A 27,439-nucleotide genomic window follows, 5' to 3' on the forward strand; every position below is an offset into this window, starting at 1 on the left:
ATGTGCCTGGGAAAGCAGTAGAAGATGGCCCAATGCTTGAGTCTCTGCCATTCACGAGGGAGACCTGGAAGAAGCTCCTTGCTCCTGGATTCAGCCTGGCCCAGTGCTTGTTGTTGCAGCCAACTGGGGAGTGAAGTGGTGGATGGAAGATTTTTCCTCTTTCTGTCTCTCTGTTTTTCTCACTCCCTTTCCGTAACTCTGCCTTTCAAATTTAAAAAAAAAAAAAAAAAGCCAGACTTTTAGTATCAGTTAAAATGTAAGAATATCATTAGAAAGATTTCAGGTATATGGCCCAAGTATATGCTTTACTTAAATTGAATTTCAAGAGCAATTTAACCTTTTTATTTACCTCTTTATGTACACACACATTTAAAAAAAATTTTGTTGAAAGAGAAAAAGAAGCAGAGACAGACAGGTAGAAACAAAAGAGATCTCCCTTCTGCTGGATCACTCCCAAATTATTGCAATGGCCACATCTAGGCCAGGCTAAAGGCAAGAGCCTGGAACTCAATCCAGGTCTCCTTTATGGGTGTTCAGAGACCCAGCTACTTGAACCATCATCTGTGGCCTTCCTGGGTACATATAAACAAGAAGCTGGAATCAGAAGCAGAGCAAGGACTTGAACCTATGCCCTCTGCTACAGGCATCCTAATAGGTGTGGTAACTGCTAGGCCAAATCCCTACTCCCATTGCTTCTTTAAAATAAAATAAATAAGATATTAAATAAAAATAAATAAAATATTAAAGTATTAAATAAGGTTTAGTGATCAGCTGTTTCTTGGGACACCTGTAGCCCATGTTGGAGTACCTGTGTAATAGTCCCAGCTCCTTTGATCCAACTTCTTTCCTGTGTACCTTGAGAGGCAGCAGGTGATGGCTCAAGTACGTGGGTCCCTTCACCCACATGGGAGACCCAGTTGGAGTTCTGGATTTCTGGCTTTGGCCTGGTCCAGCCCCAGCTCTTGCAGGCATTTGGGGAGTCTCTCTCTCTCTCTCTCTCTCTCTCTCTCTCTCTCTCTCTTTCTCTCTCTCGCCCAGTGTTGACCATTGCAGCCATTTGGGGAGTGAACCAGTGGATGGAAGATCTCTATCTCTTTGTTACTCTGCCTTTCAAACAGGTAATAAAGTATTAAATAATGAGCTCCAATGTTAAATAAAAAGTGTTTTAAGTATTACAATCCAATTATTTTGTAAAGATTATTTGAAAGAGCAACAGAGAGAGAAGAGACAGAGAGGAAAATCTTTCATTCGCCAAGTAACTCCCCAAATGGTCATGACAGCCAGCGCTGAGCTACGTGGAAGCGAGGAGCCTGAAATTCTGTCCTGGTCTCCCACATGTGTGGCAGGGACCCAAGCACTGGGCCATCTTCCACTGCCTTCCCTGGTATGTTAGCAGGAAGCTGGATTGGAAGTGGAGAAGCCAGGGCTGAAACCAGCACTCTGACATGGGATGCTGGTGCTGCAGACAGCGGCATAACCTACTGAACCACAATGTCAGCCCCTTGATTTCACCTTTAACATACGAGTATTAGTGGCTATTGCCAGAAATATTCTTGAGCCAAAATGTGAAATTAAAGTGAATATTGGGGGCCGGCGCTGTGGCGTAGTGGATAAGGCTGCCACCTGCAGTGCAGCATACCATATGGGTGACAGTTTGAGTCCCAGCTGCTCCACTTCTGACCCAGCTCTCTGCTATGGCCTGGGAAGGCAGTAGGAGATGGCCCAAGTCCTTTGGCCCCTGCACCCACGTGGGAAACCTGGAGGAAGCTCCTGGGTCCTGGCTGCTGGCTTCAGATCAGCACAGCTCTGACCATTGCGGCCATTTAGGGAGTGAATCAGTGGAGGGAAGACTTCTCTCTCTGCCTCTGCCTCTCTGTAACTCTGCCTTTCAAATAAATAATTCTTTAAAAAAAAAAAAAGGTAAAATGAATAGTGAGGTGGTAGGGTAAAGCAAGGCATATACATGAAAACCTTATCTGTGGCATACCCTGTTTGTGGACTGCCCATACATAGCCCATTTACCCATCCTCCCACGGAGGGTTGTCTGCTAAGAACTCACAGCAACACCTCTCTACCAAAGTCCACCCTCGGCTAACAGGAGCTGCCGCATCAGGCAAGGTCTGGAAGCTGAAGTGCTTTGTCCTTTCCCCACTCTGCTCAACCTGAGTCTATCAAAGACAAAAGTCTGCAACAGCTCTCAAGCTCCAGAGCTGGGGGCCCAGGCTGAGGGGAAGCAACTCACCCACTTCAATGTCCTCCGTTTTCTCTCCTGCTTCCCTCAGGCCCTTCTAAGTTTCACCTGCGTGCAGTTCGCCCTCAATCAATCACTTCTCTGCCCTAGGGAACACCGCTCCAGACATTGTCCTTTCATTTCCTCTTCCACACAACTTGTCGCAGCAGGAATCATGCCTGGGAGTTTTTCAGTCATTCTGAATAGGATCAGAGAAGTGTTGTGTACTGAGAAGTTCTTAGTCAAAGACAGCCTTCAAGAGAGCAGCATTTCTTCACTAAGACACTGGCCTGCCTCGAGCATGTTTGCCTCGTTTTATAGAAAGCTTCTTCAGTGTGCACACTTCGTTTCAAGAAAATTTAAACGAATTCAAGTCCATAATTTTTTCTTCAATGTCATTCTTCTGATCCAAAGCACACGGGCACTTAGCTCTCTGCTCTCCGCTGAGTCACCGTCTGGCCTGCTGGGTGTATTCTCTCCATTCAACCATGTAACCTCACTTTCCTCCCAGTCTGAGTGACTGGGTACTCTCACTCTATCTGTCCCTTCTGTTCTGACAGATGCCCTGTCCCCAGTAAAATCTTGTTACTTTGGGGGAAAAAAAAAGACAGAAAAAAACAAAAACAAACAAAAAGCGCACAAAGATGCTGTTTCCTAGTTTTTTTTTTTTTTTTCATTTTTAAATGCACCATGTATGATCCAATGTAAGATACCCATTTATATATTCTCTTCTCCATTTCCAACCAATACAGCTACCCTTAAAAATACTACACTTTTCTTTAAAAAAAAAAAAAGGTTTATTTACTTATTTGACAGGCAAAGTGACAGAGAGAGGGAGGGAGCTTCCATGCACTGGTTCACTCCCTAGTGACCATTATAGTCAGTGCTGATCCAGGCCAAAGTCAGGTACAAGGAACTCCATCCAGGTCTCCCACATAGGTGGAGGGGCCCATATACCCAGGCCATCTTCTGCTGCTTTCCCAGGCGCATTACCAGGGAACTGGATCAGAAGCAGAGCAGCCAGGACTCAAATTGGTGCTCCAATAGTGGATGCCAGCATCACAGCTGGTGGCACCATCTATGGTGGCACCATAATACTGGCTCTACCACATGTTTTATATTATATATAAAAGATTTATTTATTTGAAAGGCAGAGTTATAGAGAGAGAGGGAGAGACCGACAGAGAGAGACCTTTCATTGGCTAGTTCATTCCCCACATGGCCACAATGCCCTGAGGCTGGGCCAGGCTGAAGCCAGGAGCCAGGAGCTTCATCTGGATCTCCCAAGTGCGTGCAGTGGCCCGAGCACTTGGGCCATCTTCCTCTGCTTTTCCAGGTGCATTAGCAGGGAGCTGGATCAGAAGTGGAGCAGCAGGAACTCAAAACGCTGCCCATATGGGATGCTGGTGTTGCAGGTGGCAGATTGACCCCTGATACCCCAATGTCGGCCCCACTTATGAACACAATTCCTGTTCTCATGTTTAATAGGCAGAATTAACAATCACGAATTATAACTGCTAAGTTGCTAATGATCTCACTAGAGATTCTTACTAAATAATACTCCTGTGGCTATTAGATTTAATGAAATAGATAATTTAGTTCCTAAAAATGTTAAATTTCCAGGAAGAGCATTGGATGAAGGAAAATGTTATCTCAATGTGTTTAGTGATTCTGAATTTAACTACAGTATCAATAGTCTATTGGGAAAAAAAATCCTTATATTTTTCAAAGGCAAAGAATTTCAACCTAAAATGACAATGCTAGAGTTAAGACATTGATACGTATCATTGAGGCAAAGGGATAGGAGAGAGGTAAGACAGTTGGCACTTGAATTTAAATATTTTTGTTTGGGGCCTGCACTGTAGTGCAGTGGGTTAACGCCCTGGCCTGAAACACCAGCATCCCATTTGGGCGCCAGTTCTAGTCCCAGCTGCTCCACTTTGATCCAGCTCTCTGCTGTGGCTTGTGAAAGCAGTAGAAGATGGCCTATGTCCTTGGGCCCCTGCACCTGCCTGGGAGACCCAGAAGAAGCTCCTGGCTCCTGGCTTCAGATCGGCGCAGCTCCGGCCATTGTGGACAATTGGGGAGTGAGCCATCGGATGGAAGACCTCTCTCTCTCTCTCTCTCTCTCTCTGCCTCTGACTTTCAAATAAATAAATAAATCTTAGCCGGTGCCACGGCTCAGTAGGCTAATCCTCCACCTGCGGTGCCAGCACCCCGGGGTTCTAGTCCTGGTCGGGGCGCCGGGAGTGCAGTGGAGGATGGCCCAAGTGCTTGGGCCCTGTACCCGCATGGGAGACCAGGAGAAGCACCTGGCTCCTGGCTTCGGATCAGCGCGGTGCGCCAGCCGCAGTGCACCAGCTGCAGCGGCCATTGGTGGGTGAACCAACGGCAAAGGAAGACCTTTCTCTCCGTCTCCCTCTCTCTCACTGTCCACTCTGCCTGTCAAATAAATAAATAAATAAATAAATCTTAAAAAATATGTTTGCTTAACATGAGAGTTACAGTATTACATTAAATAATATAAGGGATCTCATTCCAGAAATTGGCTGAAAGTGGATTTAAATAATTCACATTTAAATGAAATGTGAATCTGGAAACCCAATATCCTCAGTAAATGAGCCTGGAACTCTCTCTCTCTCAACTTGCACTTTCCTCATTTCACCCTAGTGCCAGTTTCTATTTCATACATACCCCGCTTCTAAAACCTGTCTTACCTCTCCCTGTCCCCAGATTATTTTAAACCTCTTTTTTCACTATGAGCTCCTTCCTATCAAGTTATAAATTTATTTCAGGGGTCGGTGCTGTGGCATAGTGGGTAAAGCTGCTGCCTACAGTGCCGGCATCCCCTATGGGTGCCAGTTCGAGACCTGGCTGCTCCACTTCCGATCCAGCTCCCTGCTAATGTGTCTGGGAAAGCAGACTGGGCCCTTTCACCCACTTGGGAGGCCCAAAGGAAGCTCCTGGCTCCTGGCTTCAGAACCAGCACAGCTCTGGCCGTTGTGGCTATTTGGGGAATGAAGTAGCAGGTGGAAGATTCTCTCTCTCTCTCTTTGTAATTCTTTCAAATAAATGAATCTTATAAAAAAAAGTGTAAGTCAAAGCAAAAATCTCTGGGGTGAAGCAGCAGAGGAGGGAGAGAGAAGAGGAACTTCATAAGCTATGGACAGAAAAGAGTCTGAGCATGACCCCTAGGGCAAAAAGGAAGGTAAAACTGAAGGCGTGGGTCTTGGCGATGAGAGCGCTCAGTCTGGTTGGCTCCTGCGTGGCCCTGCTCCAGGGTGCACTGGCTGCTGTCTCAATCTAGTCCACGGCTGCCATGCTGGGATCCACCTCCAGCAACCTCTTGGCTATCCCCTTCATCCCTTTCCTGGCTTTTGTATCCTACATTTGGTTTTTGTTTGTTTCTCAACAGGTAGTCAGTTCCTCCAGTAGCTGGTTCCTCAAGGTGATGGTGGGGGTCAGTGTCAGGAGAGGTTTGATGCCTGAGAATATGTATCTGTGCATGCATAGCGTTGCCTAGCAGTCAGGCAGTGAGGAGCTGCCCTGGGGATATCACTACTTCTCCAACAGTCCTTGTCATTGTAGCTACCCTTCTGCCCCCTCCCCCACCCCCACCCTCCACCCTACCACCTCTTCCTCAGTTGTTTTGGTGTTGCTAATTCTGTACTTTTTGAGGGCTCCGTGGTATAGATCACGTTGGGTTTCAGATTTCCCTCATGGTGTTTGGGACTTGGCTTTCTCAGTTTTGCAATCGGTTGCCACTTGCTGTACTACTTTCATAAAAAATTATCTATTTGAGAGGCTGAAAGACAGAAACATACAGACAGAGATCTGCTATCGGATGATTTACTCCCCCAAAGCCTGCAAGGCCAGAGCTTAGGTTGGACACCAGGAACCCAATACAGGATTCCCACATGAGCGGCAGGAACCCAATTATATGAGCCATCATTGCTACGTCTCAGGGTAGACATTAGCAGGAAGCTGGAGTCAGGAGCAAACCTGAGTACCAAAGGCAGCCTTTCCCACGTGGGACACAGGCGTACGCTCCCATGTGGGACACAGGCGTACTAACAGCATTTTAATTACCCTGCTAAACATCCACCCCTCTTCCACAGCTTTCCAGCTTATACGATCTCCCTGCTCTTGCCCCCTCTTCTGTTCTCTCTGTCTGCCTTAAACTCCTCTTATTGAAGTTTTGGTAGATTTCAGGAAGGAGCAAAATCTGATACATAAATGTAAATATGTTACATTATATCACTACTTATGGGTTTAGCAGAACTAGAAAAAAGTGATGAAAACTAATAGTGGCATTTTCTTTTTTTAAAAAAAATTTTATTTATCTGAAAAAGTTACAGAGAGAAGTAGAGCCAGAGAGAGAGAGAGAGAGAAAAAGATGTCCTCCATCTGCTGGTTCACTCCCCAAATGGCCGCAATGGCCAGAGCTAAGCTGATCTGAAGCCAGGAGCCAGGTGCTTCTTCCAGGTCTCCCACATGGGTGCAGGGGTCCAAGCACTTGGGCTAACTTCCACTGCTTTCCCAGGCCACAGCAGAGAGCTGGATCGGAAGAGGAGCAGCCAGGACTTGAACTGGGGCCCATATGGTATATAGGCAATACAAGTGGTGGCTTTACCCACTACACCACAGCACAGGCCCCAGTAGTGGCATTTTCTAAGGATCTGAATTTTAGTTAGTCATACTGAACAGAAAAAAATTTTGAAACTGTCATATTTGCATACTCCTTAAAACTTTTTTAAAAAAGACTTATTTATTATTTGAACGGCAGAGTTAGAAAGAGGGAGGGAGGGAGGGAGAGAGAGAGAGAGAGAAAGAACTCATCCATTGGTTCACTCCCCGAATGGCGATGGTTGGGACTGGGCCAGGCAGAAACCAGGAATCAGGAACTCCATCTGAGTCTCCCATGTGTATGCAAGGCCTAAAAACTTAAGCCATCTTCCACTGTTTTTAGCAGGGAACTGGATCAGAAGTGGAACACCTGGAACACAAACTGGTGCTCATATGGGATACCGGCGTCACAGGCAGCAGCTTTACCCACTGTGCCACATAGCCAGCCTCTAAAACTTTTTCCAATCATGAAATATATTAGAGAGCCATACTTCGGGGACATTCTACTTAGCGAAGATGCAAAAAGTACACACCCTCCCTAATCTGACCACTGGGCATCTTGGGGCAGAATTAAATGGTGGCCCCAGGACAGCATGCGCTCTCAGTAACACACACATTTCCTCAGCACTCAGCTCTTCACCACCACCCTGTCTCCCAGCACCAGCCTCCTTCCTCAACGTGCTGTGGATTCAAGATCAGACACTAACAAAAGCTCCGGTCTCCTACGTTCTCTGAAACTTCTCTACAGTCTCTCCTCACCAAGATCTAACTGAAACCTTGCTTTCCCAAATGAAAATGGCGACTGCTTTCTCTCCCACCTTGTCGTTCCTCACAGGATAGCCGTCCTCACCAGGGTTCCCAGTGATCCTGACCTACTGGTGTCCACACCCTGAGTCGTCGCATCCCTCAGTGAAGCAGAGCCGACTGCTGGACTCCAAGAGAACGCTGGGTAAGTGACAGCGTGGAGCTTCCGAGGTTAGGTCATACAAGGCAGGCTCGCACGTTCTGAGGGAAGCCACTGCTTGGCCATGAAGACGCGAGCAGCCCCATGCAGAAACCCATGTGGAGAGGGGCTGAGCCCCCAAACCGACAGCCAGTGCCAGGTCGCTGGCCAAGTAAGTGAGACACTTTTTTATTTTTATTTTTTTTAAAAATTTATTTGACAGGTAGAGTTACAGACAGTGACAGAGCGAGACAGAGAGAAAGGCCCTCCTTCTGCTGGTTCACCCCCTAAATGGCCTCAACAGCTGGCGCTGTGCTGATCCGAAGCCAGGAGCCAGGTGCTTCCTCCAGGTCTCCCCATGAGGGTGCAGAGGCCCAAGGACTTGGGCATCCTCCACTGCCTTCCCGGGCCATAGCAGAGAGCTGGACTGGAAGAGGAGCAACCGGGACTAGAACCTGGTGTCCACATGGGATGCCGGCGCCGCAGGCAGAGGACTAACCCAGTGCTCCACAGCGCCGGCTCCACTTTTTTCTTTTTTAAGATTTTTATTTTCATTTATTTATTTGAGAGGTAGAGTAACAGGCAGTGAGAAGGAGAGACAGAGAGAGAGGTCTTCCATCTGCTGGTTCACTCCCCAGATGGCCGCAATGGCCAGAGCTCTGCTGGTCCAAAGGCAGGAGCCAGGAGATTCTTCTGGGTCTCCCGCATGGGTACAGGGCCAAAGGACTTGGGCCATCTTGAGCTGGATCGAAAGAGGAGCAGCCAGGACTCGAACTGGTGCCTATATGGAATGCCGGCATCATAAGCGGAGCATTAACCTACTTCGCCACAGAGCCAGACCAATGAGACACTTTGGAAGAGGGTCCTCCAGCCTCAGTCAGGCCTGATGACTGGAGTAGCACACGACTACTCAGGGCAACTTCATGGGAGACAGAACTCCTGACTCAAACTGCTCCAACCACAGAAACTATGAGAGAAAACTCATGATGGTTCTTCCTTCCAGTTACTCTAGTTTTGTGTGGTTTGTGTGGTACTGGCTCCAGTAACTAGAGAATCTATTAGATTTACACACCCTTAATCCTAATACTTTTCATTGTCCTTCACACTCTTGTTTTTTTTTTTTTTAAGATTTATTTGTTTTATTTGAAAAGCAGAGTTACAGAAAGGCTGAGGCAGGGGAGAGAGAGAGAGAGAAAGAGAGAGAGAGAGAGAGAGAGAGAGAGGACTTCCATCCGATGATTCACACCCCAAATGGCCACAACTGCCGGAGCTGGGCAGATCTGAAGCCAGGAGCCAGGAACTTCTTCCAGGTCTTCCACACAGGTGCAGGGGCCCAAGGACTTGGGCCAACTTCCACTGCTTTTCAAGGCCGTAACAGAAAGCTGGATCAGAAGTGGAGCAGCTGGGACTCGAACTGGCACCCATTTGGGATACTGGCACTGCAGGCGGTGGCTTTACCTGCTAAGCCACAGTGCTGGTCCCCCTTCACACTCTTAGAACCTTACTTTGCCTATATTACAAGGACAATCATTATTGCACACACTTGCATGCATACTCATCACTCTCCCTCCTTCTGTGATTTACCATATTCACCTGGTAAAAACCAATCCTAATTCAATCCAACTTTGTTGATTCTGTATTTGCACTTATGCAACTGCAAAAGACAACAAACAAAAAAACACCATGCACAGCTGTGCAGGCCAGTTTCACTTTATTATTTTGACCAGTTATAGTAATTTTAAAAGATTATTTATTTATTTGAGAGGCAGAGTTACAGAGGTTTTCCATTGCTGATTCAATCCCTAAATAGACGCAATGGCTGGAGCTCTGCTGATCTGAAGCCAGGAGCCAGGAGTTTCTTCCAGGTCTCCCAAGTGGGTGCAGAGGCCCAAGGACTCGGGCCATCTTCCACTGCTTTCCCAGGCCACAGCAGAGAGCTGTATCGGAAGTGGAGCAGCCTGGACTTGAACTGACATCGATATGCGATGCCAGCACTGCAGGTGGCAGCCTTATCCATTATGCCACAGCACCGACCCTGAATAAATACATCTTTAAAAAAAATTACCAAATAGCAGTATGCTATTTTTTAAATACATTAATTGTTGATATTTTGCTTTTCTGTTGCTTGTAGGGGCCCAAGGACTTGGGCCATCTTTTACTGCTTTCCCAGGTCATAGCAGAGAGCTGGGTTGGAAGTGGAGCAGCCAGGACTCCAACCAACGCCCATATGGGATGCTGGTGCAGCCGGCGACTGCTTTAACAGATAAACCACAATGCCAGCCCCAGTATTTGTCTTTCTTAAAGCATCTGAAAGCAAGCTGCAGATATTATGACACTTCTAAAACAATTCAACAACAATTTTCTAATAGCCACTCTCCAACATAACTACCAATTATTAATTATACATAAGTGAATATCCACAAATTTATCGACGGTTCATTAGTTATTCCACAGCATCCGCTTTAATATACAGTTCAATGTTTCTCAATTGTTCCACAATATCTTTTATAGCTGTTTTATTTGGGGGGGTGAAGGGAATAACCTTTTATCATTAATTTTAATCCTTTATACAAAGGGACATGACTTACGGCGCAAGTCACTTTTTCGCACATTGAAGCAGGACACGACATTTCACAGCAGCTCAGAAATTTGAGGTTGCGAGATTAAATTCAATCTGTCCTCTAGTAAAGATTGGTGTTAAGGTTTACAAAGTAATAGCCATCCTCAGGCAGGGGTCCTCAGTTGCCACCAGAGGGCGCAAGACGCCGCCGGCGCGACCCTAGGTGTACTCAGAGGGCTGGCGGACGCGGCTCAAGGCTCCGAGCCAGGAGCGCGCGTCGGAGGGGCGCGGGAGCGCGCCTGGTCGCCCCCAGCCCTCGGCGGGGCGCGCATGCGCGGCTCCGCGGCGGCGGCGGGAGCCGCGATGGAGGGCGCTCTCCCTGCCCGCCAGGTAAGCCGGCCTCGGTGGCGCGGGCTCCCCAGCGTCGGTTTTGCCGGGTGTTTTTCCTCACGATGGTGGTCTGAACCTTCTCAGATGAGGATAATTAGTTCCTGCCGTCTCCTTTCTTGGCGCTCTTTGGAGGCGCTGGGAAAGTTGTCGCCTGGGAAACGTTTCCTGGGCTTCCCCGAAGGGGTCCCCTGTGGGCAGAGGTGGGAACGTCCGCTTCCCTCAGGGGGTGCGGGGTGCTTGGCTTGGGTCCCGAAAGTCCCGGTGCGGGTGTGTCAGACTGCGCCCCACTGTCAGGATCCCGACCCAGTGTCCGCCTCTTCGCCTCACCGTCAGCCCGGGCTAAGAGGCTCCAGATAGTTTCAATCCCTTTGCGGTGCAGCGAATTTTTTTCATTTCGGCTAGATTTGTCGTCTGTAGGCTCCTTTATTTGATGAAATGGGAAATTGCTCATTAATCTTCAGGACGAGACCGGAGGCTTTTGCTGCAGGAGTCCCTGTGTTTCTTAACAGTGCCCGCCTCACTTTGGCGTTGACTGTGGGTGCACAGTTTGCTTTCGGAGAACTACAGTCAGTGCTGCAGCATCTGAGTAGCATTTTGCTTCAAGGAACGCTAGAGACACTCGGATGACGATCCAGCGAGCACATGAACGGATGTAGTAGTTCAACGGATAGCCTGGACATTACTATGAAATAAGCAAGACAGAGATTCATGAACCCAACCAAATCCTTCATTCTATGTCCCTGGCTCTGCACGTGCAGGATGGAACCCGAGCCGCAGAGATACCATCCCTGCTCCCAGTGAGCTTGTTTGTCCAGACTGGAGAGAATCACTACCCCACTGTAGAGTGGAGGAAGCACATTTGGAGAGGTTGAGCGATTTGTCCAAGGAGCCCGCAGCTAGTAAGTTAGATAGGAATCTGTTGTAGCCACCCTGGAGAGCCACCCCAAATTTGAGTCAGATGTGGAAGTCGGTCATGCCACACAGACACAGTGAAGATATGAAGAGATGTGTCACTTCACCTGGGAGGAGCAGGACAGTCTTTCAAGAGCCAGGAAAGAAGACTGGCTCCTGGTTTTCATTGTAGTTAGCAGGTGTGCAGGGTGAAGTTTCCTGTGTGTGTACAGGGACTTACCTCTCCCACCCACACCGAAGGAGCAAGCACCCGCACACGTCCTTGTCAGCTTGCCCAGATGAAAGACAGAGGAGGAAGAGGAAAGGTGAGGCTTAAAAGTTGTCAGCAGGCAAATATAGAACACTCAACAAGCCATTTTTCATTTAGTTGACTTCGACCTTGTTTAAGTAAGCCACTCTGTCTCCCTGTGAGGCCTGTAGCCCGAAACCAGTAAGGAAGATGCGAGTTCTATTGAAAGCCTTGTTCAAAACCCAAAGCTGTATTTTGAGAGAGAAAATGAATGCCTAGGTCAGCACTGCCAGTGGTGTTTGGAACTCCGCTGGGGATAGGCTGTCTTGGTTACTCTTGTGTTATGGCTTTAGTGTATTTACAGACAGGTGTGACCTTGACTTATATTTTGGATATTAGGAATGAGAGTCCCAGAGCTCTTATCCCAAAGGGGACAACTCTCAGGCCCAAAGTCTGTTAACAGTGTGCTGATGGAGCCGGTTGTCAGCCAGAGTATCAGCACTAACATGACTTCCTGAAGTTCAGCCATTGTGCTGCTCCTTGGGTCAGATCCTATAACATCTGGGTTAAGTGGTTAAAAAACAACAGGTCTCCAGCGAGCTCCATTGCATGAATTCTGTCCATAAAATATCAAAGCTCCCATTGCTATTCAAATTGATGAGAGGTCCAGGAAGGATGACCTGTTCTGACATCATGGCATCTGCCTATTCAACGAAGACAGGGGTGCCATACCCTCGTGCAGATGAGACATGCCAAGAGGCATGGATTTGAGCTCTATCCTGGAGTCAGGAGGCCTTCGGGTCATGCTGAGCTTGCAAAGTAGTGGTTCTGTGATCCAAGACAGTGGGCAGTTTGGTATGGAGGGTCTTGGAGCCAGGGCTGCGAGAGCCTCTGTTTCCAGGAAAACTCAGAATTCTGACAGTAATTGCTGCTCTGGTGGGATATAGGGTATGGCCAAGGAGATAGTTTTTACATTAGAAACTTGTACTACATATGGATACTGTGAGTGGTCTAGAGATTCATGAGAAGAGGTTGCTAATGCCTTTATGTGAAAGAGTCTCTTTCTCTCATGTATGTGTGTTTTTTGAGTGTGAGGTGGGGATATATTAATGGGAATGTCTTGGGCAGATTCTAGAGCTTTTTTTTTTTTTCCCTCAGGAGTCTGCATAAAGGATGCATGATTTGAAAGTAACAACCTAAATGGGCTTAACTAGTGTTTGTAAATGGGGATTCGACTGCCTTTGGAACCCATAAAGGCCTAACCTTGTTAGACTTAAGATTGTGGGTGCTAAGAGGGGCAACAGTTGTTGCTTGACAGTGTCAGGGCTGCACCCTTTTCAGAAATGTAACCAAGGTGATAGGCCTTCCATTACCAAGGGACTTCAGACACTTCATTCAAAGATAAAAAATATAAACGTATTCCTACCCATAAGCTCCATCAAGTTCCAGACACCTTGTAACTAGTGATTCCAGACATTTAGTCCAGTCCTAAAGAAGCAAGGATCCAGGGAATTCCATGTCAATGCAGTCTTTTTCACATTATTAACTAAAGAAAAAACAGTACCCTTTGGAGATTTTTTTTTTTTTTAAGATTAGGAAAGAAGACAAGTCATTAGGAGCCACAACAGGAGTGTAAGGTGGGTGCCTAATGAGCTTCCAGCAGAACTCTCCCGAACTTGCCCTTGTTTGATGAGAGGAATGAGCAGAAACACTGTTGTGGACAAGGACTCTCAGGTGACGCTTTCCCAGGCATTTTTCTGCTAAAGCTTTGGCTAGATTTCTCTAAACGCTCAGCACTCTCAATGACCTTTGTTCTTGACTGATTCACTTACGCTTTGGCAGTATGACTTCCGCCTATTGGTATCCACTCCCTTGACGATGGCTTGTCTGTATGTCTGTGCTGGTAAAGCCCTGTTTCCTCTCCTGTTAGAATTCTTTGAAGAGATGCTGTGGGATCTGGATGCCGCCTGTTTCAAATTTCCATTGAAGGCTCTGCTCTTGTCTGCTTCTGCAGCTGGTGTGGTTAGGACAGTTTTCACACGCGCTAAGCAAAAAGCTGCCTCCACTTTAATTTTTCCGTCAGAATGTGTAAGCTGAACCAATTGAGATGTTTATGGTTTGACTGTTGTTTCTGCTCTGTGGTCCTCTTCAATTAAGGCATGAACAAGATTAATTTTTACGTTGCAAATTGATGTGAGTGGTCTGTTGCAGCAGACTCCATCCTCAGTATCATCACGTCCCTTCCTTTAAAAAAATACTGTAAAAATGTATTAGAAAGGGATGAGGGAGGGAGAGAGAGAAGGAGGGAGAAGAGGAGCAGGGAAAAGGAGGGGAGAAGAAGAATGAGGGGGAGGGGAGGGAGAGTGCATCCCTCCCCTGGTTCACTCCTGAAATACCAACAATGGCCAGGGCTGGATGGAACCGAAGCCTGAGGCCTGAAGCCAGGAGTGCAATCCAGATCTCCCACATGGGTGTCAGGAACCCAGGATCCTGAGCTGTGACTTCTGCCTCCTGGTGTCTGCATTGTTGGAAAGTTTGAGTCATGAGTTGAAACTGGGAATCTAACCCAGGCACTTCACTGTGGGACACTGGAGTCTTAACTGCTAAGTTAAATGCTCTTCCCCTTCTTAATAATGGCTTATCCATTTGTAAACTGTTGATTTCTTTGGGGACATTGTTCCCATAAACTTTTAGTAAAGGATCAGTGATTTTGCCATTCTTCCACTCAAGCTTCGTTGTAAATTTGGTGTTTGTTCTTATGCCAATTGTAGCACCATTCACGTTGCTCTGATAGGGGCTGTTTTCAAATCGATGTCTTATCTTTCTTAGTTCACCCATGTTATAACACATTAGTACATTAGTACGAGTTTATTTTGTTGCAAAAATATTTTGAATTCCATGCATTAGCTTTTTCATAATACCCTTTTTCCGTGAGCCTTTTGAAGACTCTTTGTGTTTGTGGGGCAGTGGCTTATCCCTTTTTGTGATCTCCTGTGTGAGTATTTCTAAGTCCTGAATGAATGTTTCAAAAGACTCTTCAAGGGAAGCTACCGTCCATGAAAGGCCATACCTGTGCTCCTGGAGAAAACTGGGCGGAAGTAAGATCTTGGTGTAACGGTTGTGTACAACGGCAGGGTGGTTGAGGGAATCTGTGGGTCGCCAGCTCTCTAGAGGTGAAGGCATATTGTAGCTGAGAGGTTGTTAAATGAGGCACTGATCTGATCATAGCCAAATCTGTAATAGCAAGATGTTTACTAGTTGCTGATTGGATAGTCAGTAATTTCAAGAGTATTAGGGCTTTTTCTGGGTAGAACTGCATCAGAGATGCAGTAATCAAGGGTGAGACACTATTCATTCTTTCCAAGATTAACAGGCCAAAATGGGCAGTTAAATGGAGAAGCAGCAGGGACCATCATTCTCTCACTAATTAGAACTTATCTAATATGTTTCAGCCCTTGAAGGCCCTGTTTCATGTTTACTGGGCCAAATTATTTTTACTACAGGTTGAGAGTGGTGATCCGTGGAGTCTCACATTTTAAAAAGCCAATTTGTAAATTCTAAAGACTTAATTTAAATTTATTTTATTGCTCACTGGATTTGAGTGTCTGTGGCTGCCATGGTGTATTTTGGAACAATGTATACTGTGACCATGGAGAATTTAGGGAGGCAATAGTTCTGATAAGGTGAGGCATGCATATTTGTTGGCTGCTTTATGTTAAGTAACTCCCATAAGACTAGGGGTCCCCTTGTTTGAGCTTACTGGGACCTCCAGGTGTAACTTTAATTCGAGTCTCAGTTTTGATCAAAGCCCTAAAGATTTGCCAATTGATACCTTTCAATAGATGTTGAAGTTAATTTGGAAGCTATGTTGTAGAGGCACAATAGCCACTCTTTTATTATTTGTTGTATCCATTATTTTTAATAAATTATATATTTCCTTTTATTTTATTTTTATTTGAAAGACACAGCACAGATAGAGGAGAGAGAGAGATCTTCCATCTGTTGGCCCACCCCTGAAATGACCACAATGGCTGGAGCTGGGCCAGGCCAAAGCCAGGAGACTCTTCCTGTGTCTCCCATGTGGGCACAGGGGCCCAAGCAGTTGGGCATTCCTCTGCCACCCTCCCAGGCACATCAGCAGGGAGCTGGATCAGAAGTGGAGCAGCCTGATCTGGAACTGGTGCCCATATGGGATGCTGGCGTCACAGGTGGCGGCCCAACCTGCTATGCCACAACACTGGCCCCAGTAAATTGTATATTTCTAACTATGTCAAATTATAGATTCCTGTTTCAGTTTTCTTTGTTTCCTTCATCTGTGTCCAGGTTTTTTTTTTTTTTTTTTCCTCTTTTTGGTGATCACTGATTCTTTTTGGAGGACATCTTCTCTACCTGCTCATATTTACAGATTTCTCCCTCCCAATTGCCTAGAATCAATATCATCAGGATTAGGAGTTTCCCCCATAGCAATGGTTATAGGATTTAAGAATCCTGGGCCAAGGTGGGATTGACCCAGCCCTTTACTATACCAGGGAGGGTGCCATGGATACCTTTCCCTATAACACTTAAGATCAGGATCTTTGTTACATCTGAAGCATACCTGTAGCAGCTGCAGCAGCAGCAGTATTTAAGAGTGCTGGAGAGCCATGTGCTCTTATAATGGTTGTTAACCTCTCCCCCCATTTTCCTTTTAACTCGGTAGTGACAGCTGCTTCATGCATAACCACCCAGTGGGCCCATGTCTTGCACAGAATATAATTATTGCTCTGAGCACTTTGTGAGTTGGGGGCCAATGCCTGATTGACACATCTGATTCATTCATTTTATCTTCACTGTTTGTATGAATCAGAGTTTATTTACTAATTTCTCTATCAATAGTGAGGTTATTTCCACTTTCTTGGTATTACAAACATTCTTAACTCCCATCTATGCTTAAATCTCTGAATTGTAGAAAATGCCTATCTTAGATATCATTAGGGTTTGAAAATTGTTCTGCGAAGTGATTGTACACTCCTATTACGTTGTATTTTTAACGTTTAAATTTTTGCTCAAAAAGACATTGAATTTCTGGACAACTAAACTATTCAACAAATAGTAGTATTTGAAAAATATTTGTATGTATAAATGATGAACCACAGAAGCAAAAACATAGAAATTACTGTCTTGTGAAAGTTTAAATATTATCCTTTTAAAATGAAAGTGTATGGGACTGGTGCTGTGGCACAGTGGGTTAATGCCCTGGCCTGAAGAGCCGGCATCCCATATGGGCACCGGTTTGAGACTCAGCTGTTCCACTTCCAATCCAGCTCTCCACTATGGTCTTGGGCCCCTGCACCCAAGTGGGAGACCTGGAAGAAGCTCCTGGCTCCTGGCTTTGGATCGGCGGCCAAGTGGAGAGTGAACCATCGGATGGAAGAACTCTCTCCCTCTCTCTCTCTCTCTCTCTCTGCCTTCCCCTCTTTCTGTTTAACTCTGACTTTCAAATAAGTAAATAAATCTTTAAAAAAAATGAATGTGTACGTTCTGAAGACTAATTCTTTTCTTTTTAAAATGGACATTCTCAGTGAGTAATTTAGTGTTTGATGCTTGCTTCCAGGTAGTAAACGAAGGGGATTCAAGCCGTGCCACTGAGTTACAAGAAGAGGTAGAGAAAACTCCTAGTCCAGCTGTGGAGGAGAATACTACCACAGTGTCAACTAAAAAGCAGGGGCCAAATCTGCATTACTGGAGTGGTGACTGGAGCTTTTGGGTAATATGTTTTCTTTATTTATAGCTTCATTTTAATATTGCATGCAGATTCCTTTTAAGTCTATAGCAATTCATGAGCTATTTATACAATTGTATTAACTTCAAGAGTTCTAGATGGTTAGGTTTTAGTCCAGAATCTCCACAATGTTTCTGATCATGCTTCCTTTTGACCACTAGAATGCACTGTTGTCTGGTTTCATGGAGTCCAATTATCTGCTTCAATTTCCTTTTCAGAGAATTACACTACAGAATAGGATTCCAGTTACACTGCACTTAACTTTATTGATGAGAGACTAGCTTTACACGGAAGCTGTATTTCTAAGTGTTACTGGAAAGCAGGCTATTTTATGTAATTTTGATTAAAAAAGTTAGTTCCTATACATAAAAGGAAGTTTAATAATGCTTGACCTGTAGTGTATAATGACTATAAGATGGGTTTTTAAATGAGCACTTTAATATTCTGTTTGCACTGTGCTCACCTGGTTGCATAACTGGATATGCTTCAGGTTTTCCCACTGTAAAAGGAGGCTACTGCTTATCGGTTAGGCACATTAAAATCATAGAGTATTTTTGTAAGAACCTTTCTGTTACAGTGTGAATACTTGTGTTTATTAAGGTACTCTTCCTAAACCTAGAAATTTCAGTGAGAATTACGAACCATTTGATATAATCAGCTGTAATGCAACTAACTATAAGTGAAGTTTATAAAAGATTATTAGGCATATGTAATTCCAATATTATTTCATTAGAAAGCTGATTTCTTGAGGATTAAGTATGCTTGGCAGTAGGTTTTCCTATAATTTTAGAGTAGATTTAAAAAGACATAATGTTGGAGCCAGCAATGTGACTTAGTAGGCTAAGCCTCTGCCTGCAACACTGGGATCCTATATTGGCGCTGGTTTGTGACCTGGCTGCTCCTCTTCTCATCCAGCTTTCTGCTTTGGCCTGGGAAAGCAATAGAAGATGGCCCACATGCTTGAGGTCCTGCACCCACTGGGATACCCAGAGGAAGCTCCTGGCTTCTGGCTTCAGATTGGCCCAGCTCCGGCCATTGTGACCATCTCGGGAGTGAACCAGCAGATGGGAGGTCTTTTCTTTTTCTTCCTCTCTCTGTCTGTAACTATGCCTCTCAAATAAATAAATAAAAAAAATATTTTTAAAAAGACATAAGAGTATAAATATTAAGAATAAGTGCCACCATTCTCTTCATAATTAGCAGTTTAGTTCACTGGAAAATTATTGAAATTTAACATGATTAGCCAGATCTGACTTCCTGTTAAAACTTAACATTATAAATTGAACCATGTCCTAAAGAGAATATTTAATCACGAAGAAGTACACCAAAATATCAAAAAAAATCATATCATGCCACGATTGAGTTATATCATGTCACACATTTAGAAAACGTTTATGACTATTGTAGTATTTTTGGCTCTTCTACATAGTGATTTTTTTATGGCTTCTGTTGTTTAGGGAACTTGTTTGTTACAGCTCCAAGGGTTATCTACAGGGTTATATAGTTATTGTGATTACTCTTAGCAGAATTAAAGCAAGAAAGAAGAGTAATTCAAGAGGAGGAGCTAAGAAAGAAATGGGAAAATTTAGAAATAGGAGGAGAAAGAAAAGAAGAGGCAAGCATTCTTATTACTCAAAGTATAGTATGTGGGGCCACAGGTTGAGCATTATCAGCTGATTAGAATCTTGGGCCTAGATCTACTGATCAGAATCTTCATGTTTCACAGGATTCCAAGTGATTTGCAGGTACAGTAGTAGGGAAGCACTAGTGTCTTAAGTTTACTTTGGCTCAGTTTAAGTCTCTGAGATATTGTAAGCACTTTATTGAATTCTTTGAAAAAATTTTTAAAATTTTATTTGAGCCGGCGCCGCGGCTCACTAGGCTAATCCTCCGCCTTGCGGCGCCGGCACACCGGGTTCTAGTCCTGGTCGGGGCACCGATCCTGTCCCGGTTGCCCCTCTTCCAGGCCAGCTCTCTGCTGTGGCCCAGGAGTGCAGTGGAGGATGGCCCAAGTGCTTGGGCCCTGCACCCCATGGGAGACCAAGATAAGCACCTGGCTCCTGCCATCGGATCAGCGTGGTGCGCCTGCCACAGCGTGCCTACCGCGGCGGCCATTGGAGGGTGAACCAACGGCAAAGGAAGACCTTTCTCTCTGTCTCTCTCTCACTGTCCACTCTGCCTGTCAAAAAAAAAAAAAGAAAAGAAAAAAAAAAAGAAAATTTTATTTGAAAGAAGAGGGGAGAGAGAAGGAAGGACACACACACACACACACTCACACTCACACTCACACTCACATGGAGGGATAGCTTTCATCTACTGGTTCACTCCCCAAAAGTCCACCACAGCCAGGGCTGTGTCATGTTTTACCTAGGAGCCAGGACATTAGTTTGGATCTCCCACATGGGTGGCAGGGGCTCAAGTACTTCAGGTAATGACCTGATGCCTCCCAGGAGGCAGGATTAGACATGGAGTGGCCAGGACAAGATCCAGTCACTCCAATATGGCATGCGGGCATCCCAAGTGATGACTTGAAGGCTGTACCACACACTCACCCTCTGGAAGGAATTCTTACATGAATTCATATAGAATAGACCTAAAGTAGACTTAAAGACAGAAGTTTTACAGACTTTTTCAGAGGCCGTTTACTCCAAAACCAGAACCATCAAGAACTCAGAAGCAAATTGAAAAAAAGGAACTGCATCAACAAAGTCAGATTTCATATCTCAAATCTTGAAGTTTCCTTAATATATTTTTGCCATGTTTTTTGTAAGCCTAAATAAGTTGAATAGAATACTTAATGGTAATACATAATAGCAAATAATGACAGCAGAAGTTTAAAAAATGTAGAAACCTTGTCCTTTTAATATGAAGGTCTATGCAGCTAAGTTGACTCTAACAATATTACAGCTGAGAAAAATGATGTTCCAGCAGTCTGAAGATGACTAAATGCATTTAATTTTGGCCATTTTATTTATTTTTAATTAATTTATTAGGCAGAGAGACAGAGAAAGAGAAAGACAGGCAGCTAGACAGGGAACTCCCATCCAGTGGTTCACTCCCCAAATACCCAAAGCTGCACCAGGAACCAGGAATGCAATCTAGATCTTCCACATGGATGGCGGGAACAAAATTCCTTAAGACATCACTATTGCCTCCTAGAGTCTGAATTAGTGGAAAACTAAAGTCAAGATCTGGAGCCAGTTATGGAATGCAGGTATTCCAAGATGGGGCACAGGCATTTTAACTGGTGGCTTAAATGCTAAGCTAAATGCCTGCCCCTCTACCACTTTAAATCCACCTGCTTCTCCCACTGACTCTACCATTTTATTTACTTTTTGTTCTCCTTGCAATGAAGTGGGAATTGCATGAATATAATAAGATGGCAGAGTTCTCTAAGGAGCTCCAAATTAGCACAAGGAAGACCTGTGGTATAACACAAAAATATTAGTGAGGTACATGACCTGGTATTTAAGCAAATATTTAAGAATGTCAGAGCCATTTCAATGGAATACCCAATGAATCTGGAACTGTACCTTTTTTTTTTTAAAAAAGGATTTATTTGAAAGAGTTATGGAGAGAGAAGGAGAGATCTTCCATTTACTGGTTCACTCCCCAGATGGCTGCAATGGCCAGGCCTGGGCTAGGCTGAAGCCAGGATCCAGGAACTTCATCCAGATCCAGGTCTCCCACATGGATGGCAGGGGCTCATATACATGGGCCATCTTCCGCTGCTTTTCTGAGGCCATTAGCAGGGAGCTGGATTGGAAATGGAGCACCAGGGAAATGACTGGAGCCCATTGGGATGGTGTTATTACAGGCAGTGGCTTTCCCTGCTATGCCACATTGCCAGCCCCTTAGAGCTGTGCCTTTTTATTTTAGGTAGATTTCTACCAAAAGGATTGGCAGCTTATAAAATTTTGGTATTTAAAGAGTTAAGCTTTGGAGATCTTGAAAATTCACTAATGTAGAATAACCCATGTATTCTAACCTGGTTAAATCAGTTGTTTCATGGTAATGCTTTCAGAGGACAGCATGATATCATTGAATGGTTTAGAAATTAGAAGCAAAACATTTGGAATGGATTGTCTGTCCCTGGTGATTTTTCTGTGCAGTGATCTTGAGCATGTTGTGTAACTTGTCTGACCTCAGTTACCTCACCTATAAAATTAGAGACTGAATCACAGTATTACAACACTGGTGTGTCTTGAACCAGTCATAATCTCATGCTGTTTAACAGACTGGCTAATATGTGTGTTTTTGTCAGCAAGACTTTAAGAAGATTCAGACTTCATAGTTACTGATAGTGAGATCAACAGCTTCAGATTTTCTGTTTTAATTCTGTAACATAAATATAGGACACTTGTATTTGTTTTATCTTTATTTAAAAATTAAAATATGTAATATGCATGTGCAAAATAAATTTTCTTAACTATTCAACCCCAATAAAATAATAAAAATTATGTGAAATGAAGAAATTAAAATAAAGTTAATGGGGCAGGTATTTTGCATAGCAGTTAAGAAGCTGCCTGTGACATCTGTATCGCATATTGGAGTGCTTGGGTTTGAGTTCTGGATCCACTTCTTTTTTGAAATTTTACTTAAGGTATGTAAATTTCATATGTACAGTTTTAGGAACATAGTGATACTTTTTACGCTACCTTTCTCCCCTCATATTTACCCTTCTTCTTTATTCTCCCTCTCCTATTCTCACTCTTAATTTTTACAAAGATCTATTTTTATTTACTTTATACTCATAAGGTTAATCCTGTACTAAGTTAAGAGTTCAGCAAATAGATGAAGAAAAAAAAAACCACTGTTCTTCAACAGTAGAGACAAGAGCTGAAAACAATCACTGAATCTCAAAATGTCAATTTCACTCCTATACATTATATTTTTGGTATTCCATTAGTTACCACAGATCAGAGAAAACATATGGTATCTGTCTTTTTAGGACTGGCTTACTTCATTAAGTATAATGATTTCCAGTTGCACCCATTTTGTTGCAAAATATGGGATTTCATTTTTTTTTTATCACTGAGTATATATGTACCATAATTTTTTTTATCTAGTAATCAGTTGATGGATATCTGGGTTGATTCAATATTTTAACTATTTTGAATTGAGCTGCAATAAACATGGGGTACAGATAACTTTCATAGGCTGATTTCTTTTTGTTTGGGTAAATTCCCAGGAGAGGGATTGCTGGGTCATGTGGTAGATCTATTTTCAGATTTCTGACATCTCTATACTGTCTTTCACAATGGCTGCACCAGTTTACATTCCCACCACAGTGGATTAGTGTACCTTTTCCTGCACATGCTTGACAGCATTTATTGTTTGTTAATTTCTGTATGAGAGCCATTCTAACTGGGGTGGGGTGCATTTCCCTGATGGCTAGCCATCCTGAGCATTTTTTAATCTGCCATTTGCATTTCGTGTTTTGAAAAATTCCTGTTTAAGTCCTTTGCCAATTTCTTAACTGAATTGTTTGTTTTGTTGTTGTTGAGTTTCTTGAGCTCTTTATAGATTCTGGTTATTAAACCTTTATCAGTTGCATAGTTTGCAAATATTTTCTCCCATTCTTAGGTTGCCTCTTTACTTTGCTGAGTGTTTCTTGTGCAGCACAGAAGCTTCTCAAATTGATCTAATCTCATTTGTGAATTTTGGCTTTGATTGCCTGTGCTTCTGGGGTCTTTTCTAAGGAGGCTTTGCCTATGGCAACGTCTTGCAGAGTTTCCCCAGTGTTCTCTATTAATTTGATGATATTGGGTCATTGATTTAGGTCCTTGATCCGTTTTAAGTGGATCTTTGTGAAAGGAGTAAGGTAGGGGTCCTGTTTCATACTTCTGCATGCGGAGATCCAGTTTTCCCAGTACTATTTGTTGAACAGACTGTCTTTGCCCTAGGGATTGATTTTTAGATCCTTTGTCAAAGATAAGTTGGTTGTAGATGTGTGAATTGATTTTTGGAGTTTCTCTTCTGTTGCATTGGTCTACATGTCTATTTATTGTCAGTACCTGGCTGTTTTGATAATAACTGCCCTGTAGTATGTCTTGAAATCTGGTATTGTGAATCATGTCTTCTGCAAATAGTGATAGTTTGACTTACTCTTTTCCAATCTGTATATCTTCGATTTCTTTCTCTTGCCTAATAGCTCTTGGCTAAAACATCCATGACTATATTGAATACCAATGGTGAGATTTTGCATTCATGTCTGGTTCTGGATCTTAGTTGGAATGTTTCTACTTTTCTCCAATAAATATGGTGCTGACTGTGGGCTTATCATAAATTGATTGTATTGAGGAATGTTCTGTCTAAATACAATTTGCTTAAGGTTTTCTTCATAAAAGGATGTTGTATTTTTTTTTTTTTTGGACAGGCAGAGTTAGACAGTGAGAAAGAGAGACAGAAAGAAACGTCTTCCTTCCGTTGGTTCACCCCTCAAATGGCCACTACGGCTGGCATGCTGCACCAATCCGAAGCCAGGAGCCAGGTGCTTCCTCCTGGTCTCCCATGCGAGTGCAGGGCCCAAGTACTTGGGCCATCCTCCACTGCCTTCCTGGGCCACAGCAGAGAGCTGAACTGGAAAAGGAGCAACCGGGACAGAACCAGCACCCCAACCAGGACTAGAATCCGGAGCACTGGCGCTGCAGCCGGAAAATTAGCCAAGTGAGCCGCGGCGCCGGCCAGGATGTTGTATTTTATCAAATGCTTTCTCTGTATCTACTGAAATAATTATATGGTTTTTGCCTTTCAATTTCTTAATGTGATGTATCACATTTATTTATTGATTTGTGAATGCTGAATCATCACTATATACCAGAAATAAATCCTACTTTGTCTGGGTGAATGATCTTCCTGATGTGTTGTTGGATTTGATTGGCTAGTATTTTGCTGAGGGTTTTTGCATCTATGTTCATCAGGGTATTAGTCTATAGTTCTTTTTCTCTGTTGTATCTTTTTATGGTTTAGGAAATAGGGTGATGCTGGCTTCATAGAATAAAATTGGGAGGATTCCCTTCCTTTCAATTGTATTTTTTTTTTTTTTGACAGGCAGAGTGGACAGTGAGAGAGAGACAGAGAGAAAGGTCTTCCTTTGCCATTGGTTCACCCTCCAATGGCTGTCGCAGCTGGCACACTGTGGCCGGCGCACTGTGCTGATCCAAAGGCAGGAGGAGCCAGGTGCTTCTCCTGGTCTCCCATGGGGTGCAGGGCCCAAGGACTTGGGCCATCCTCCACTGCACTCCTGGGCCACAGCAGAGAGCTGGCCTGGAAGAGGGGCAACCGGGACAGAATCCGGCGCCCTGACTGGGACTAGAACCTGGTGTGCTGGTGCTGCAGGTGGAGGATTAGCCTATTGAGCTGTGGTGCTGGCCCTCAATTGTTTTATATAGCTTGAGAAGAATTGGAATTAGTTCTTCTTTAAAATGTCTGTTTGAATTAAGCAGTGAAGCTATTTGGTTCTGGACTTTTCTTTGTTGGGAAGGTTTTTATTACCGATTCAGTTTCTGTCTTGGTTATCAGTCTGCTTAGGTTTTCTATGTCTTTGTGACTCAATTTTTGTAGATTGTATATGTCTAGGAATCTATACTTTTCATCTAGATTTTCCAATTTGTTGACATATAGCTCTTTGTAGTAATTCCTGATGATTCATTTTATTTCTGTGGTATCTGTTATATTTCCTTTTTCATCTCTGATTCTATTCATTTGGTTCTTCCTCTTTTAGGGAGGTTAGTTGGGCCAATCATGCATCAAATTTATTTATTTTTTTCAAAAAATGATCATTTCACTGATCTTTTGTATTTTTTGTTTCAGTTTTGTTTATTTCTTCTCTAATTTTAATTATTTATTTGCTTTTAATTTTGGACTTTGTTTGTTGTTGCTTTTCTAGGTCTTTTAGGTACATTGTAACTCACTTATTTGGTGCCTTTCTAATTTTTTAATGTAGGCACCAATTGCTTTAAATTTCACTGTTAACACTGCTTTTGCTATATCCCATAATTTTTTATTTATTTATTTATTTGAAAAGCAGAGTTACAGAGAGGCAGAGAAAGGGGGGGTGTCTTCCATCCGCTGGTTCACTCCCCAATTGGCTGCAACAGCTGGAGCTGTGCCAATCCGAAGCCAGGAGCCAGAGCTTCTTCTGGGCCTCCCATGTGGGTGCAGGGGCCCAAGCACTTGAACCATCTTCTGCTTTCCCAGCCCACAGCAGAGAGCGTGATTGGAAGTGGAGTAGCTGGGACTCAAACCAGTGCCCATTTGGGATGTGGACACTGCAGGCACTGGCTTTACCCGCTATGCCACAACACTGGTCTCTATACCCCATAACTTTTGAAATGTTGTATTTCACAACTTTATTCATTTCAAGAAATTTTTTATTTCTTTTTTATTTCTTCCATGACCCACTGTTCATTCAAGAGCATGATGTTCAGTCTCTGTTTGTTTGCATATATTCTCAGGATTCTTGAGTTTTTAACTTTCAGCTTCATTCCATTGTGGACAAAAAAGATGTATGGTATGATTCTGATTTTTTTGAATTTGCTGAGGCTTACTTTATTGTCTAGCATATGGTCTATTCTAGAGAAAGTTCCATGCCTGATGAAAAGAATGAGTATTATGCAACTGTGGGATGAAAGTTTCTGTAGATATCATTTAGGTCCATTTGGTCCATAGTATATAATAGCTCTGTTGTTTCTTTATTGATTATTTATCTAGTTCACTTGCCAACTGATTAAGGTGGGGTGTTGAAGCCATCATTACTATTGTCTTGGAGTCTATGTCTTACTTTAGATCTATTAACATCTATTTAACATCTATTAACATCAACATATGCCCTGGAATTTGGTGCATATGCATTTATTCTAGACATATCTTCCTGTTAAATTGATCTTTTAATCATTATGTAGTGTCCTTCTTTGTCTCTTTAACAGTTTTTGAGTTAAAGTCTATTTTGTCTGATATTAGGAGGGCTATCCCTGCTCATTTCTGCTTTCTGTTGGCATGGAGTATCTTTTTTCTGTCCTTTTGCTTTCAGTCTGTGTGTATCTTTGTTGGTGAGGTTTGTTTCTTGTAGGCTGCAAATAGATGGTTCTTGTTTTTTAATCCAGTCTGCCAGTCTATATCTTTTAAATGGAGAGTTTAGGCCATTTACATTCAAGGTGACTTTGATAAGTAATGACTTGGCCCTGCCATTTTTCCATATATATTCCTATTTTTTTAATTTTGGATTTCCTTTGTACTTTTACTGGGAGATTTTCTGCCTTTACCTTCTTCCATAGTGATGACCATCTTTCTGTGTTTCTGTGTATAACACATCCTTAAGCATCTTTTGTAAGGCTGGATGAGTGGTGACAAATTCTTCAATTTCTGTTTGTTATAGAAAGTCTTTATTTCACCTTCATTCATAAATGAGAGCTTTGCAGGGTACAGTATCCTGTGTTTTTTTTTTTTTTTCTCTTATGTCTCTCCATTATCTCCTAGCCTCTAGTTTTTCTGATGAGAAGTCAGCTGTGAGTCTAACTGGAGATCCTCTGAAAGTAACCTGGCATTTCTCTCATGAACATTTTAGAATCTTTTCTTTATGTTTTACTGTTGAAAGTTTGACTACAATGTGTCATACCTGGTAAGGAGCTTTTCTGGTCATGTCTACAAGGCATTCTAACTGCCTCCTGTACTTGGATGTTCCTTTCTTTCTCCAAATTAGGGAAGTTTTCTGTAATTATTTCACTGAACAGGCCTTCTAACCCATTCCTTCTTTCCACACCTTCAGGAACTCATAAAACTCATAT

General features: G+C 43.5%; 1 protein-coding gene across 6 annotated transcripts in view; it reads left to right on the plus strand.

The window, feature by feature from the left end:
- The first annotated feature begins 10,694 nt into the window (after window positions 1-10,694).
- The window catches only part of GRAMD1C (GRAM domain containing 1C), a 138,328-nt gene continuing 121,583 nt past the window's right edge, over window positions 10,695-27,439 (plus strand). For 3 of the 6 annotated variants that reach the window (XM_062208311.1, XM_062208320.1, XM_062208337.1), the window contains exon 1: window positions 17,484-17,636. Coding sequence is in view for 2 of the 6 variants with exons in the window: in XM_062208293.1 (XP_062064277.1) it covers window positions 13,580-13,624; window positions 17,484-17,636 (198 nt within the window). In the remaining 4 variants the exon portion in view is untranslated. Of the gene's footprint in view, window positions 10,750-13,570; window positions 13,625-17,483; window positions 17,637-27,439 lie in introns of those variants that run through there. The other 3 variants (XM_062208302.1, XM_062208293.1, XM_062208344.1) reach the window with 3 other exon arrangements.

This window comes from Lepus europaeus, chromosome 2 (assembly GCF_033115175.1).
Source record: "Lepus europaeus isolate LE1 chromosome 2, mLepTim1.pri, whole genome shotgun sequence".
In the NCBI taxonomy this organism is placed as follows: Eukaryota; Metazoa; Chordata; class Mammalia; order Lagomorpha; family Leporidae; genus Lepus; species Lepus europaeus.